Source organism: Varanus komodoensis, unplaced genomic scaffold (genome assembly GCF_004798865.1).
Source record: "Varanus komodoensis strain SLA01 unplaced genomic scaffold, ASM479886v1 scaffold307, whole genome shotgun sequence".
Classification (NCBI taxonomy): domain Eukaryota; kingdom Metazoa; phylum Chordata; class Lepidosauria; order Squamata; family Varanidae; genus Varanus; species Varanus komodoensis.
In genome coordinates, this window is record NW_025335776.1 from 8,162 (window position 1) to 25,344 (window position 17,183).

A 17,183-nucleotide genomic window follows, 5' to 3' on the forward strand; every position below is an offset into this window, starting at 1 on the left:
ACGATGTCACTGCCCTCGTTCCACAAACTTTTAGAGCCTGGGAGGAATCTTCAGGATGAACCGTGGCTATTCCTTACTCCACTATCCTGATGTGAATATCTGCCTGCAATTGTATGATGCGAAAGACCCTAGAATGTGTAGCATTCCCTAAACACCCAACTTCAAAAGATGACACCTGTTGGTACTGTTGAAATCTGCCTATAAGCTGGTCATGCATCATACCCCAAAGGAGGTGTTCCTCTATTTGAAGGTTAGCAGAAGGTGGTTGTCTAACCAAAAGCATGCCTGAAGAGTCTTCCATTCTATTGCATTTCAGAAGTTTATTTCTTTCAGCATTCAGCATTGCCCATAAACAATAGTAATATTTAGTAGCACATGGATAGAAGTGCTGCAATGCTAAAGAGCGCATCTTTAGTATCTTGCGAAACTACTTCTGGCATCCATGTTTGACCCTCTCAGTGGTAACTCACTGGTTTCAACCAATCAATTATCTCAACTGATGAAAGGTATTCCACAGTCGGCTATCTTAGATTCTTTTCTTGTTCTTCACATCCTTCTCTCAAACGGGTCAAGCAGTGTCCTCTTGGGGTTTCGCTGCAAAGGAGAAAAGGGCAGGGGGAAACAACTGATCAAAGAACTCTTTACACAAGAGGCCCCGTTGCTCTCCTGACTGGTTTGCAGTCAAAATGTTTCCTAAGCTGATTGCCAAACTCACTGGAGCACCTTCAGGAGGTGATGCAACTACCCCTCCCCTAACTCTGCTGCCTTTTCGGTAATCGTTGCCTTCCATCCCAGTTGATAATTACTCTGTAAGTTAAAAATTATAGATCCCTATGTTTGTCTAACCGACAGGGCAAAAGTGGGAGATATTGATCTGGAAAGCGGCACAAAGAGAAGGGAAAAATGCTCTGTGCTATGAAGGGGAAAAAAAATAACTCTACTATGGACGAATTTGCAATGCCCAGCAAAGCATTTGAAGGAGAAATGCATACTTCAGCTGTGAGTACAACACATGGCGCTTGTCAGGAGCCACAGGAAGAACCACAGCCCTTCACACCCTCACAAATTCTTTAGATGTAATCTTGTGGGACATTGCAGGTTTACGCCTAATAACGAGCTCATTTCATGGGACCAATTTGTGCCTGGATTCATCCATACCACTCCATGGCTACCAGTCACGATGGCCACATGCCCCCTCCAGATCAGAGGCAGCATTCCGCTCGGTTTCACTTGCAGAAAAGCAACAAGCAGAGAGAGTTGCTTCCTTCAAGTCCTGAACGGTGGCTCACCATGGGTAATAAGATACAACAGAGCACAATTCCTCTTCTGTAAGGTTTTGATAGCAGGGGATGCCAGTGGCTGCGATATCAGCAGGGCTCATTAAGCACTTGGGCTTCACAGGAGCTGTCCACAGTGCCGAATTCTACCTTCAAACTAAGATCATTACCAGGGGCAATTCCAATATTGCTCAGAATAAAAGCTGCCATGGATAAGAAGCTCCAAAGGCACAGGCTGCAACTGACAAAGTGCACAATCAGCCTGAACCAGGGTTTGCTGCCTTGCCGTTTGTGAAATAGATCTCCAGTATTATCCAAGGACTGAATTCTTCTCTTGGGATCTATTAAGAAAAAGGCACTCCTGGGGTTTCCAGGCACAGCTTCCTTCTCTGCATCTGGCTAAAAATAACAAATCCTCAGAACTCTCTGGGCTCACAGGAGAGATGTCACATAACTTCATATTGCATTGTTATTATATTGCTGCTTTAGCATTGTATTGTATTTTTAACTTGTTCAGAGAATGAATTTTGGCTATGGAGACAGTATATAAAAGCTTATATAAATATATCAATCCCTTTCCATTGCTGTTCTTACCTAGCAGCTGCAGAATGCCTTTACTGCTAAGCTGTAAAAGTGCTGAACTTCTTTCAGTCTGAAGCTCCAATTCCATTTTAAAGAACTGGGGACCATGTAATACAGTGGCGGATGCAGCCCAAATAATGGCTTTTTGTAACTTAAAGCTCTTTTAGTACCATAGCAGAGGCATCTCAGTCTTTTTATTTTGGTGGGAGGACATTCTGCACAAAGGCTGGGAAGCCATCAAATTATTAGAGCCTGGAGGAAATGGGGGCTGAGAAAGGGTTTGTGGCCTTCTGGAGGGCTGCAGAGGGCTGGACTGGGCTCCTTGAAGGAAGGCCAGATTTCACTCCCCGGCATCAGGAGGTGTCTCAGTTCATAATCCAGAGGCAATTGCCTACGTGTCCTCTTTCCCGGAGGACCAGAACTCACCCTTGCTGGTTCCTTTCATACGAAGTGTGGCTAAGTAATCACAGGGTGGGGGTGGTCTCAGCCGCTTGAGCTGGGGTGGTGCTGTGCTGATCTGGAAGAATTTCTGCTCTTCCACATCATACACCGGCCATTGCGCTTCGGTTGGTTCGGACCGCGTGGGATTTCTGTGGATCAGTGAAGAAACCAAAGTTGTCTTACCAGTGCAGACTCATTTGGGTGCTTTCCAGCTCTTGAAGCACTTGTGGGCCTACAACTCCCATCATCCCTCACCAAAGGCTATGCTGGCCAGGACTGATGGGAACTATAGGCCAAATTACCTGCAAGTCCAGATGTTCACTACCACTTTTGGCCACTTATGGATTTTAGCACAGGGAATTTTAGGTATATATTGAAAAGTATTTGCATACGGGTTTGATCATGTTGCTTCAGAAGCCAGAGCAATGTATCTATGAACTCCAACCATGCCATAGTTCCAGAGACAGATTTGGGAAGCCCCTGCTGAAACACCTGCTCAACACCCGCAATCCACTGGCAGGCCTCCTCCTTGGTCAGCACACCTGGCCAGGTGGCTCACTCTAGCCACCTTTCTCCTTTCCTGCCATGCTCCAGAGCTCTGAGCTGCAAACGATTTAAAGGGACTGGATGGTAGGCACCCGCAGCAGCTGGAGGACTTCAGTTGCTGAATGCCATCTTTGCAGGGGCATGAAATGGTTTTTAATCAAAATGGCTGTGTCACCTTGGCCCAGATTCACCGTGATCCAAGATAAATTAACTCACAGTGGAAATCAGGCAAAAATCTGTGATGTCTGGGAAAAGGCCAGAGACTTGGATGTGGACCGGACCCCCTGCAACATTCCAGGTGAACTACTTTTGTGACTCAAAGGTGCCATCTACAAAATGGATGAGTGCATTTTTCTAGATGATGGGCACAGTCGCCACAAGGATACACACAGTTATGCAGCCCAAAATGGAGAATCCTTACCCACTCCTGGCAAACTCTGCCCAGTATCGCATCACTCGGCGGCTCAGGGCAACCTCGGCTTGTGTGACTGATTTGTTTCTTGGAAATGCGGATGCAAAGCTTCCGAACAGGTAAGGTATCTCAACTGCATAGGGTGTCTGTACCCACTCAGGCCAATCAGAGGCAGAAGTACGGTGATCAAAGGAATACACATACACCGGAGTCTTCGTTTCTTTCACCTCTAAAGAATACTTTATAGGGTTGTAGAGATGTGTCTGGATTTTTGTCTTGCTCATCTTTGCAGCAAATTCATGCAGTGCACATGAAAAGAAATAATCTCTAAAATATTGAGCAAAGGCCAAACGGTACCGTTCTGGCCCATCGTAACCTTCGCTGAACCTCAGGGCTACAGCCTCAGCAACCTCTTCTGCAGTTCCCCTTTCCATGGTTCCCTTCACTCCTTGAAGGAGCTCCTCCCAGGTCAGTATCCTGCCATCCCCTTCAGCGCTAGGATACCAAAATAATACAAAGGTTGAGCCTTCATCAGCTGTGATACCAGTGAGGACTGGTTTCCCCTGCAAGGCTGTGCTGTCCAGAAGCTTCGGGGGTTCATCTGGGAGGAACTCTCCATCAATTGTCAATGAGTTGATGGAATACAGGGGCTCAAATGCTTTATCTTCAATGTCTATTTCTTGTAGGCACTTGAGCACGGCAGTCCGGTTTTCACTGGCACATCCCACTGCGCTGCTTACCCCGACTGTATCTTGTTCGGCGTCTTCGGTAGTTTTCCAAGGCCAGAAGGCATTGGGGACTCCGCTCTGAAGCACAGCACGGGCAAAAAGGGGGTTGCTTGCTGGAGAGAGCAAATGGAAACCCACCATGGCTGCTCCAGCACTTTGCCCAAGGAGGGTCAGCTGGGCCGGATCCCCGCCAAAGGCAGCAGCATTCTGTCTCAACCACTTCAGAGCCAGCCATTGGTCCCACAAGCCAACATTTCCCAGTGCTTCTGGAGGCATGTACAGAAAGCCCAATGCCCCCAAGCGGTAATTCATGGACGCCACAATGACTTTTTCTGTAGCAGCCAATAACGCTCCGTTGTAGATATCCAGGGAGGCGGTGCCGCTGATCAGGCCGATACCCTGGATCCATACAAGGACAGGCATGGGCTCCACGGGCCGCGGGCTGGGCACCCAGACGTTGAGAAAAAGGCAGTCCTCCGAAAGTGGCGTGTTGGCAGTCCATAAGGCTGCATCGGGGAACTTGGAAATGTTTGTCTGGGGACAAGAGTTGCCAAAGCTGGTGGCCTCCAAGACACGGCTCCACGGCTGGTGAGGGCGGGGCTTCTGGAAACGCAGCTTCCCCACAGGGGGCTCGGCATACGGGATGCCCAGGAAGGCCGTCACAGAGCCTGAGCTGGTTGGGACCGTCTTGCCTTTCACGGGGCCACTGCTTGTGATCACCACGCCATCATCTTGAGAAGCGGAGCCCAGCATCAGAAGCAGGAGGAAGAGAAGGCCGAAGAAGGAAAGGCGGGGAGAAGGCATAGCCGCTGCAGCTGAGTTTTTTGAAGGAAAATATTATGTGTTTGTTTAATATGAATCCTTCCCTCCTGCCTAAAAAGTGCCCAGATTGGCTCTTAGCGCCATATGCTATAGGTTTACTGCCCAGGGGAGAATCCCTCTTTGCCTCCTATATAAGAATTCTGTGATGCACCAGAGCAAGGGTGGGTGACGTGTGGCCCCCTCCGCCCCCCTGCAGCTGCCGCTGCCACCCTTCAAAATGGTAAAGCAGCAGCAATAAAAGTGTGTACCCCATTTAATGCAATCTGATTTTGCCACACCGGGAACTCTGCTGCCTTTCAGAGTGCATTTTGTGTATGTATTATTTTTCTGATGCTGCAGGTGAGGAGGCAAGATGGCCACCAACCCCCCTGAAGTTGCCACTGTGGCTCTATGTCAGTGGATGGATTTGCTGTGCTGTCAGGATCCGTGATTAATTGTTACCAGCAGCATCAGCATCTTCTGTCTCCACCAAGAGCTTGGTTGGCTGCCCCTCCGCTCTAGAACCACACTCTGAGGAAGACCCTCTTCACACCCTCTTTCTTAAAAAGACAAGTTTTATTTAATGTAAAACTATACACTGCACAACATTGATTTATTGCATTATATAATCAATGTGTCCAAGTATATTATCTTCTCAACAAGGACCTGTGTAACATCACCTGTAAACATCTATGAAGTTGTCAAGCACATTAAATAGCATGTTACATAAATTTTGTTCATATCTTTACACCAGTAAGTGAGGAAGTAGCAAAGCAATAATATATTAATCTCTAGACCGTAGACATCTTTCCAATTTTCAATAAAAGTTTCCAATTTCAAGGTTTTTCGTTTTGGACATTTCAATGAAATAACTCTTATTTTTTACTTAATTAGCAAAATAAACACAGAAACCAAAATGAAAATAGAAAGAATAATATATGATAAAGGGGGAGGGTAGAAAGGGAAAGGAGTATGTTAAAATACCTCACACTAAGAAAAAAACGTACCAAACAAGTGAAAAAAGTGTGTTTAAAACTCAGACGACAAATAAGTACAATGTAGATTAGCAGAATATGCAGTGATGGCAAAGTTAACTAATTCTGTAAATAGAAGACCTTTAGAAGAATTTAATGACAAATGGAAATTTTATTGTGCTTAGCATGACTAATGGAAGTTCAGGGAAGTATGGAAAGGAAAAAGAAAAGTGTTAGAATTTGAACTGGTTAGAAAATCTGTTGTTGTACAGAATCATGATTCTTTTTTCTTTTTTGCAAACTCTCATAGAGTGAGGGAAGATATGAAGACATAAGAAGTTGGTTCTGGGGGCTGCAGTAAATGGGCTGTGTTTGTTTGTAATTCCCTTGGCAATTTGTTTTATTTTGTTCACTTTCCATCATTCTAGTGAATACTCTGGAATGATGGAAAGATGAACAAGTGGGACCTAAATCAAATAAATCCAGAATTTTCTCTAGAATCAAGCATGACAAAACTTGACAAAAGTTGTCATATTGTGGGCTTGTGAGAAGGCAAGACTTGCTGGAGAAAACAGGCATGCTAGGGTACATCAAAGCGAAAGGAGGAGGGAAAGACCACATCTGAGACAGATCGATTCCATTCGGGAAGCCACAGCCTTGAGTTAACAAGAGCTGAGCAGGGCTCTGAAGGGCAGGATAATTGGGGGGACCTTCATTCCTAGGATGACCAGAAAGTGGAGATGACTTGACAGCACCTAACAACAGATTTATATCTATAAATATATGGATTTATATCTAGATCATCTAGCAATTGCTTGTTATTACTTTTCTTCCATTCCTGTCTCCATGTCACTTCACGAATACTTGCTTCAAGATCTTGTATATCAAGCTCATCTAAAATATTTATAAGCCTCTTTTCTACTTTATAATCAGCCACTTTCCATTATATTTAAATGAGAACATCAAGTAAATGTGCCATTTATATTTAACACCTTCTTGAGTTAAACTTTGTCAGAAGTTTAAAATTCTTTCTGTTCTGTATATTGATCAGTCAAAATATTAATTTTTATCTGCAATTCACAAGTTTGCATCCATACTGACATTTCTTATAATTTCTTATAAGTTTTTGCTCCCTTCAGGAAGTCTCACAACTGTTCATACCATTGTTATAATGATGTTCTTATATTAAAAATAATGCAACATTTAAAAGAAACAAAAGCATAAGCAATAAAAAACAAATAATATTTCATAGGTTTTTACAGAGGAAAAAGCCCTAAACTTTAATGGACAGTTCTTCCTACAATCATTGTTATATCTACTGAAACTATATTATTTTTTAACTCTTCCAATCAGAAACAAACACAGGAAGAGAAAAAGAAGAAGAAAAGATGAAGAGAAAAGGGAAGAAATCAAATTTTCCTGGACTGGCAGCAACTTTCTATCAGAAAACTGTTGAAGCTTTTCCAGGTAGTTAATATGTTAATACACAGTTCTCAGTCTTACACAATTTCCGTAATGGGCTAAATAAAGGCTTGAGGAGCAGAAAGTGTTCATTAGAAAACCAGTTAATTTGTTACCTCAAGGTTTGGTTTGCTTAAAGCTTAGCTGTTAATGTCACACTGCTTCCCTCAAGGAGTCTCCTCTGGGCTGCACGAGCGGCTTTTCTTGGGCAAGAGCTGGCAGTTCCTCAGCTGCTTCTCAGGGCAGTGTCAGGGAATTCAAGACGGACAGAGCTAACTGCTCCCTTGGCTTCTACTCCCAGTCATCTTCTCTGTGCCTTTGCTGCCTTGGATGGATTATTGGGAGAAAAAGGCTCTTCCTCCAGGAGCAAATGCTTCAGCTGCTCCTGGATGGGCAGATCTGATTGCTCCAAATGCTGCAAGCAAGCCTTATTCTTAGATTTATATATTTTATAGGTCACTTTTTTAGCTCTTAGAGAGAAACTGAGGCATCTTGCACAGTCCTCCTCTACTCCATTTTATCCTCCCAACAACCCTGTGAGAGGTAGGTTAGACTGAGAGTCAGTGACTGTCCCAAAGTCACCCAGAGAGCTTCAGTGACTGAGTGAGGACTAGGACATGGGTCTCCTGCTCCTGGTGCGCCACACTGGCTGATCTGAAACTGTTACTCCAGATCTACGACTACCTTCATAGCAAAAGGATTTGGAATGCCTTTTCACATTATTTCCCCTTCAATGGCTTTGGCATCAGCAATTCCCTTTCTTTCCTGCTATCTTCTTTTTCAGTAAGGGACCTCACCTGTTGCAATGCAGCCACAATGCCTTCCCTGGTTTTTTCACCCACCCCCAGCAATGTCCTTAAAGGGGGATTAGATAAATTCCAGGAGGACAAGGCACTCAATGGCCACTAGTCCCAATATATCCCATATCAGAGGCACTGTGCCCATGTGCACCAGATGCTGGGGAACATGGGTGGGAATGTGCTCTTGCACTCATATCCTTCTCATGGGTTTCCTATGGGTGGATGGCTGGTCACAAATGGCTGGTCCGAATTTGCAACCCATAAAAAGTTAAGGAAGAATCGAAGACTGGCCTGAGACTCTGCAGGTATAACGAAGTTGAAGAAATGAAAGCAGCAGTCTTTCAAGGGGTTAAAGAAATAGGAGAAGAGAGGACAAATAGTGTGGAAATAGGCTCTTCACTATGAAGTTGGAAGGAAAATAAACATGAAACTCTGCTTTTGTCAATTTACACTGGCTTCTCAAAGCACTGAGAATTAATCCTTTAATTTGACATTTTCAGCCCGCCAACATGTAACCCTGCTTTGATCAGCAGGTCAAAAGCACACCTTAGCTTGATCACCTTGGATGCTTGCAGCAAATCCTCAGTGCTCCCTCAGTACTCCAGGCGGAAGCTGGGATCAGTTCCCTCGTTGCGCTGAGAGAATCGGAGGCCCAGGTTCTCATTCATCCGATCCATTGACCACGCAAACCTAGTCATGTCTGCTCAGAAGTAAATCCCACTGAATTCACTGGGGCTTACTCTGGGGTACCTGGACATAGGATTGCATCCCGATTCATGCAGACATTTGTCCTAACACATACATCTCAGAAGGAAAGGCTGGGGCTGAGGACCCCCCAAATGGCTCAGATCTCTTGTGCTTGGCCACTCAATTGCTCAAAGTATCCCCCATTATAGCCATCCCAGCCTTTGCCACTCTGATTTAAACAAACCCATCCATTGCGCAGGCGCTCCTTATGTGAGCTGGGCAGAAAGGATGTCCTTCTAAGTGCAACAACAGAGGTGGCAAGAAAACACAGTGCAAGGATTCTGCTTTGAGAACAGAAGAAGAGCTAAGCTTTCGCACAGGGGCCAAGCAGCCCCTGGAATGCAAGCTGGGGTGTCTGTAGCACAGCGCCACCTTCTGGTCATGTCATGGAACATCCAGAAAGGCACGAAAGGGAAGGCCTCAACACGTGTGAAGGGGCCAATCTGCATCTGGCAAGGAACCAGAACCCTGCAAAATGGTGGGGTGACCAGGGCGCCAAGCCCTAGAGGACTGCTCCCTACCCGCTTTCTCACAGCAAGCACAAGCACATGCACCTCCGCGGTGCCTCCCTATACCTGACTTCTTTCCAAAATAACAGTACCAAACAGGAGGCAAGTGCACATGACACCGAAGGTTCCCAGTGCGTCACCCTGTGTGTCTACTTTATGTGGGGACCCAGTGTGACTGACCAATCATCAGCATGCTGGGGGTCCTGAGGTACTTGCTCCCCCTTCCGTCTCCCCACACCGGACATCACAGGGGCATGAAGGTATTTCCTATCACCAAAGGGGTGGGAAAGAGGGAGCAGGGACTGCCAACTACTGGCCTTTGCCTCAACTCACAAGTAGACCTTTCAAGCCGCCTCTGCCAGTGCTGCCGTGCTGTGCTGCTCCTGCCCAGTGTCACCAGTTCAGGGCGGCGGCACTGGGTGGGGGAGCTGAGCTGCACTCTGGTGCACCAGCAGTGGCTGGGCAGAGCAGGATCCTGCACCCCTCTCCACCACTGCAGGTACTCAGCAGTGGCCACACCAGATATAGGGCCTCCTCTAGAGTAAGTGGAGCTCAGTGTGGCCCTCCCCGAGGGCTGTGATGCCAGTCGGGGGCATGTGGCAGGACAGAGAGGTTGCTGATCGCAGAAGCCACCCCCACAGCTCTCAGAACAGCTGCTCCTAAGTCAAGGGGGGCTGCTGATCTTTGCTTTCCTGGGCATTCCTTTACATCACCCGGGACACCTACTGGAGAACTGGGGTGAGGAGAGGGAAGGAGGTGCCTCATGGCTGCTGTAGTACCTGGCTGTTGTCAGGCATGCCAGGGGCCCAAGGTTAAATAGCTACTCAAGCTGCTTTATGAGCTGCCCCAAGCTTAGAGGGTTGTGCAGACCTGCCCGGTGACTGGTTCACATTAGTGAGCCAGGCGTGCCCTGCCTGATGGTGCGTAAGTGCAGCTTCTGGGTTGATTGGCCACCTCCAGGGAGCCAAGTCTCGTGGCAGGGCTTATAGGCCACTGCTGGGCTTGCTGGGTCACCCAAGCTCCAATGACAGGACAAGCCAAGGAGTGATCAAGGGGTATGCTGCTCTGGCTGAACGGCCCCAAGCGAGGGCTCGTAATGCCTGCTCCAAAGTTCTGGAGCAACTCTCGGGCATGGGCTCCGTAGGTTCCCTTTGGCACTGTGGCTGCCAGCCAAGAGGGCCAGGAGCCATGGGAACCTGGGATGAGCCCCACGCTTCCTGGCCTCTTCTCTAGCAGAGGGCAGCTCAGCCGCCAGCCCCATCTGCTGCACCAGTGCTGCTCCCAGCAGGGAGGAATTGCTCATGAGCAAGGACCTTCCACTGGGATCAGCAATGGAGCTGGATCAAGGGCTTTCTTGGCTTACTTCTTTCCTCACTGGCTTTGAGGAGCAGGGAGGGGAACGGAAGCACAGATCCTGAGCTCCAAAGTGGGACCAATTTTCCAGTCTTGGATCTGGAAATTCAAACAATATTACGGCCATCGAGATTCTGTCACGGGACTAAAGGACTGGTCTGTAAGCAAGAAATAGGCAGGAATTAAGGGACTGCCACTTATTCTCCTGTTTTTGTATTTATTTCTTTTGTCTCATGCCTTGTTCATTTTGATTGCCCTCTTCTGCATTCCTGCTCACCATTCCTGTGCCAGCAGTGCCATCAGCTTCCCATCCATTTCTGCATTTTCTGCTGTAATCATGTTGGTTGTTTGAAGTGCTCCGAGTTCACCCAACCCTCCAACTCACCTTCTGCCTCCCTGATGATGGCTTGCCACTTTGCAACTCACTCTCAAGTGGCACGTTGGCTATCGAGGGCTGAAGCTCGTAACCAGCAGCACCCAGAGAGACATCAGCTGCCCATCTCTAAGCGAAGGGCAATGACCATACAGGCGATGCCTGCACCATGAAAGCAGGCAGTCACTTGATAGGTAAGGGTACAAGGTCACAAAGACACCTGACTTTTACACAAAATTGGCAAGTGTGCACAGACTAAAAGGGAACACTATTATGAAATTCCTTTGTCCTTGGTGAAGGGAAAGTGAGTCCTGGAAAACAGGCAACAGAAGCCTGGCTTTCAGGGGGGTGAAGAAAATGAAGTAGAGACCTGGGTAGAGACCTACCCTGCAGAGGATGGCAGGACGCGCTCCAACGGAGCCAAGCTCAAGGAACCCAGGTTCCATTTAGATGCCAGGAAGCACTTCCTGACAGTCAGGACCCCAAGGGTGTGGAATGGGCTTCCATGGGAGGTGGTTGAGGCCCCATCGGTGAGGGTGTTCAAGGATAGGCTAGACATGCACATGGTAGGCATGTCATGAGTGGAGCTGGCTGGAGCCGGGAGTCAGACTAGGTGGCCCTGGAGACCCCTTCTGACTTGCTCTGTTTCTATGTTTCTAAGTAATGAGAGCATTTTGAACCCCAGCTTGTTTTCCCTGGCTCCCCTAAGTGCTGGATAGTCCCACAGGCCTGTGTGTGTGTGTTCAGTCACAAAGTCATGTCATGTCATACAGGTCTGCAGGCTGTGACAAATATGCCTTTGCCCAGACAGGCTATGAGATGTTGTTTTCATATGGAGCTGGTTGTAGACTGAGGATGCAGAACTCACGCCTCATGCTCATGAAGAGCAAATGTAGTAGCAGCCATGGCATCGTGCCAGTCTTTCCAAACCAAGCAAGGAAAATGAGGTCTCTCTAAGAAGACTGAAATCTGTGAAAAGGGCTCCCCCTTAGCTTTGCTCATTTGCTTATGTTGGACTTAGTGCACCCAGGCCTTGCCACACTCAGCCCATGACAAGGGTGGGAGACTGAAAAAGTATCTTTATTCTTGAGAATAAGTTTGATTACAGCAAAATAGCAATTGCCCTCAAGAGCATGGCGGAGCCCCCTTTAATAACCTGTGTGACCAGGTAGCAAGGACAGTTGCTCATTGGGTTGAAATTCCCACCAGAATTGGCACACTTGAATCCGTGTGATCTCTGCACGCACCTGGGAGGCTGGCCTACCTTATGGCAGAAGTGGAGGTTTTTGGTGGTGATTCTCCGTAGTTGTGTGACTGTGCTGCAGGTTCTCTATTGCTGTGTTTATGATTGGGACATGACTTCCCAGCTTCTGCCTGTTACCCATCACAGCACCCCAAAACTCCCCCAAAGTGGTTAGCCTGAGGAAGGCCATACAGTAAGAACCCCGCAGCCATATTGTAGTTCCTGTCCACGAGAGAGTGGGGAGACAGAAGAGTGACGAACGCCGTGTGAGCTCCTGTGACAAGTCAGCAGAATCTCAAAAGAGGGCAAATGAGGAGAACTGCTGGAGCCTGAAACTGGTTTGGATCTCAATAAAAGTAGCAAAATGCATTATGAATTACAGAGGTGTAGAAACATAGGGCTGGTGCGAATGCTTGGAAGATTATTAGCAACCATACGAGAAGGAAATCCTTGGGAGAATAAAGGATTCCTTCTAGGAAATTAATTAATTAATTAATTAATTAAAACATTTTTATGCCGCCCCATTCGCCGAAGCCTCGGGGCGGCTTACAACAAATAACAAAAGGTGACAATTAACAATATGTGAATATATCTACCATGTATCTGGACATCATGCCTGTGACACAGAGTATATAATGTATGTTTTCTGTTCCTCTTACAAGACTCTGATTTCCCCCTCTGTCTCTGCTTATTCCAAAGTGCCCTAGAATAAAGCTGCGTTTGCTCTAAGTCTCAACTCAAGACTTTTTCCAACCCAAAATCATGTCTAAATAACATGATATCCTCTAGTCACTGGATTTCTAGCTGCAAAAACATGCCTATAAAAACAAGTGAATATCATAACGTATTAAAGATATGTCAGTAACAAGTAAATCCATTGTCTCAGAAGAGTCTTGCTTTGGCTCTATTCCTGGCAAGGTCTTTCATTTCAGAAAATCTTTCCTGGTTTTGTGTCTGTTACTGTTCATATCATTAAAGCCTTGTTAAGCCTCTCAATTTATGGTGTTTTGAGAACGCCCACGCCCAGGGTCAGCTCTCCAGTGCTCTGCATCTCCAAGATTTGCCACTGGGCATTCTAGCTATACAACTTTTGTTTTTCCATCAGTAAATTCTGATGAGTCTATTTGCCTGGGTCTCCTTTTCCTGTACCCTCAGGGCTTTTCTAGGTATTTATTGTGATTGTGACTTAGAGAAATTTCTGGGGCCTTTTCATGCGGTCATCACCTTCCAAAACCAGGGAGCTTTGTGGCTGGCTCATGGGGACTAGAAACATGGCCCACTTCTATCATCACCATCAGATGGGAAGTGGGCAGGATCTACACTGAGCCCGTGTAAGCTGGATGTCCCACCAGTAGCACATCCCTGCTGAGTGCACACTGTGGCAGCGTCTTTTTCTTGCTGATCTTGCTTCATCATCAATTCTCTTTGTTTTACCCAGGGACACACTTCTTCCCTTGAGTTCTTCCTCATTGCTGACAGAAACCTAGAAGCAGACAGCAGATGCGACAGCAAAAACAGGCAATAACTCAGCGTTAGAGCAGTGTAGAGGCTGAAAAGCCAAGCTGACCAAGGGACTCCAGCAGGAACAGAAAGGAAGGGATTCTCTTCCAAGGCCACAAATAAAATGAGTTCATTTATAAGGCAAGTATTAGTATTCACATTAGCATTTACTTTATTTCTATTCCACCCAACAGCCAAAGCTCTGGGCAGTTTATAACAATTCATGAAATGTAGTTCAAAATGCAAATAATGAACATCATTAGATTTCACTGCAGAAATTTAAAAGCTCATGATTAATACAAGGTAATACAAACAGCTGATGTGATTCTACCCTCCATGTGCTGTTCAGAGCTGTTAAATGATTTGATGGCACAGAGAGCAGTTTTAACCTGGTGCCAAAAGGACAGTAAAATGGGGAGCTTGTTTCATAGCTGTGGACTTCCATTGAGAAGGCCCCGCTCCTCCCTGCCAGCAACCTAACCTCCCTGGAGGTAGCAGTCAGAGGAAGGCCCCACACAGTGAGCAGGCATGTGGTGTTTCGCCAGGTCTTCCTTCTGTGCTGTTGGGAAAATTTGGATAAATCCTATCTGAAAAGCATTACTTCTGTGTGCTTTTTTGCATTGTGGGATCAAATCCTATCTTCCTTCTCAAAACCAAGCAGTCACTGTTTAAAATGGCATTCCCCACTCCTTTCTCTCACCTTTAGCTGTGGGCTACAGTAGACAGGCCATTCAGTCCAAATATACATTGTAAATAGTCATTGTTGGAGTTCAGTTTACAAGGAAGTATCTTTTGATAGCCCAGAGGCTCCATGTGCCCTGGCCAATTCAGAATGTCTAGAGTCTAGATAAGAGTCTTGAGCTTATCATGCATAGTTTCTCAGTAGCTTGAATTTACATGTCTAAGCAGACCTAGAGATGGGTTCAAGCTACTGAGCTAAAGTGTCAATACAGGCAATTAGAAATATTGTAATCTCATTGTCACTGTATGATTGACTGACATTCCTTTATCTGTTCTGTATGTGATGACCTCAGAATCTTATTGTAATCTCTGCATTCTGTCATCAGTTGCCCTGTACCTGTATGTGACTGGGAGTGTATAAAAACTCTCTAGTTGTGTTGAAGTTTTGCAGCAGAGTTCATCTCTGCCTGCCCGGTAATGCATGCATTATCGTGAGAGTACTGCGGGAACCTTGGGGTAAATACAATAAAGCCTCAGATGGTCTGGACACTTGGTCTTTCCCACGAACCTGAGTTTTATTCCCTCTTCTCAAATTGAGATTCTGGGATTCTGACATGATATGCTTCTAATTCTTGAATGTGTAACAACACTTAGATTTAAAAGAAATTAGAACATTTCTTAATGCAAACAGAGTTTATTTATATTTTTCATGCATGACTGTGACCTAGCATGTTCTTAAGAAGCATAGAATGATGCAAAATGGTTCAAAGGTTTTTTAACCACATTCTGTTTGTGTTTACATTTTTAGAGTTTTATCTGTTTGAGTTTTTATGTTCTATGTCAGTAACTGAACAAACAAAAGCATTCCTGATTTCCTTAAAGTTTATTTATTTATAGTTATATCCTGCTTTTTTCCCCTGCAAAAATCCAAGGCAATTTACCCAAACCTTCTTCTCCTCTCCATTTTATCCTCACAACAACCCTGTGAGGTAGGTGAGGCTCAGTCTGCAGCTGGTCCAAAGTCACCCACTGAATTTCATGGTTGAGTGAGGACTAGAAGCTGGATCTGCTGAATTCCAGGCCAACACCCTAATTATGAACAATCTGAACATAAGCAACCCCCCCCCCCCACTTACGCAGTGCCTGACATCTGAGATATCACTGCCCACGGAAGTCCAACACATGTAGTATTTTCAAGAGGAGAAATCAGAGGTTGAACATTGGATCTCCTCTACACAAGGCAAGAATTTGGCCACTGAGACTCTTCCAAGGAGAAAGCAGCTACCCAACTAGCACCAAATCACCATCACGCCATGTATGGAGCTATGCAAAATTCAAGGGGTGAAAAGTTCTCATGGAAAGAGGATGCAAAACAACCCACTCAGTGGCAAGATAGAAAACAGGAAAAAATGAGATTGTAAAGAAGCTGGGTTACATAATAATTGCTGAAAACATAGCTGTTGATGATGATGATTCCTACTGCTACTGTTAGCATTAGGATCTTATGACCATGATGGAGAGATAAGGTACAGGTCTAATATTGTGGTCCAACTGCCCTCTAATAGAAGAAGTGTGAACTCATGCATTATTCCCTTCCCTTTTCATTTGGTCTTGCTCATATAAAAATCGATGCATTGTTCCACCATTCAGGAATACCTGCATGAAGCCACACAACCAAGAATGGGGCTGTTCACATGATGCCACAGCCCATCACAGGTTATTCAATTCACAGTGAGGGTGCAGGCCATATGTGTCGGCCATTTTGAATATGCCAAGTCATGGTCTGTTCTAAGGTTATGCAAGAGAAGTTTGACTGTTGCATAACACACACTCACCGGGCTCACAAAACACAACAGTCACCAACTGGATGCCCACTGACCCTGCAGTTTGTTGTGAGTTAAATAACCTACAGCAAACCATATCATGTTGTCCAAACCCAGATAATGCATGAGTGCATCTAAACTGTTTCCAGATATGATTTTTTTAAACATATGCATTATTTTTTACCACAACTATTTGCACAGCACTTGAAACAAGATCTTTTGCATTCTACATTTGAAAGTTCCTGTATTGCTCTTCACATCTTTCTCCAAAATAGATAGCACAGCATATTCTTGGGATTTCTGCAAAAGATTCCAAATTCAGAGGGTTTGAGTCACTCTGTATCTTCTCTCAGTTTTGTTGCAGAATTAAGATCCAAACCCCCCACCAAGAGTATTTTCTTTCCTGCTTTTCCATTACATAACCCCTGGGTAGCACTGTGGTACTGTGGAAAAGAGAAATTACCTAAGTAAAAAAAAAAAGATTTTTTTTCACTTTTATAGTGTTTTCTTTCATTCATCATTTCCTATTCACAGATGTGTGTGCATTGTTTAGCCAACTTGGTGACCTTCCAGTTTTGCTTTTGTTTTTAAACTATTTTGATGAGATTTTTACAAGGAGGGAAAGGTGAAGGAACTTGCCTGCTATTCTACCTAGAATTACCCCACCTAGGGGTTATGTAGTGAATAAACAAGAAAGGAAAGATAATATAGCACTCTCATCTGAATTTTACAACAAAACTGATAAGTAGATGGAGCTGATCTACTTCATTAAGAAAAGCTCCTGATAAACTACTGGAATGAGTTGTAGATAAACTCCCACATCCTCACACTGTGATTCTGATCCTCTCCTCCTCAACATCTCTTATTTTGAAAGTTGATTCTGGTAATTTTTTTTCTTTTTTAAAAGACTAGGTTAAAAGTACTGAGAGTTT

General features: G+C 45.4%; 1 protein-coding gene across 1 annotated transcript; it reads right to left on the reverse strand.

The window, feature by feature from the left end:
- Positions 1–300: 300 nt before the first annotated feature.
- LOC123027199 (cholinesterase-like) lies at positions 301–11,132 on the reverse strand. The gene is made up of 4 exons (XM_044437712.1): positions 11,017–11,132; positions 3,268–4,809; positions 2,286–2,449; positions 301–594 (listed from the first exon to the last, which is right to left on the reverse strand). The coding sequence occupies exons 2-4, from the start codon at positions 4,788–4,790 to the stop codon at positions 569–571; spliced, it is 1,713 nt and encodes a 570-aa protein (XP_044293647.1). The 5' UTR covers positions 4,791–4,809; positions 11,017–11,132; the 3' UTR covers positions 301–568.
- Positions 11,133–17,183: the final 6,051 nt, after the last annotated feature.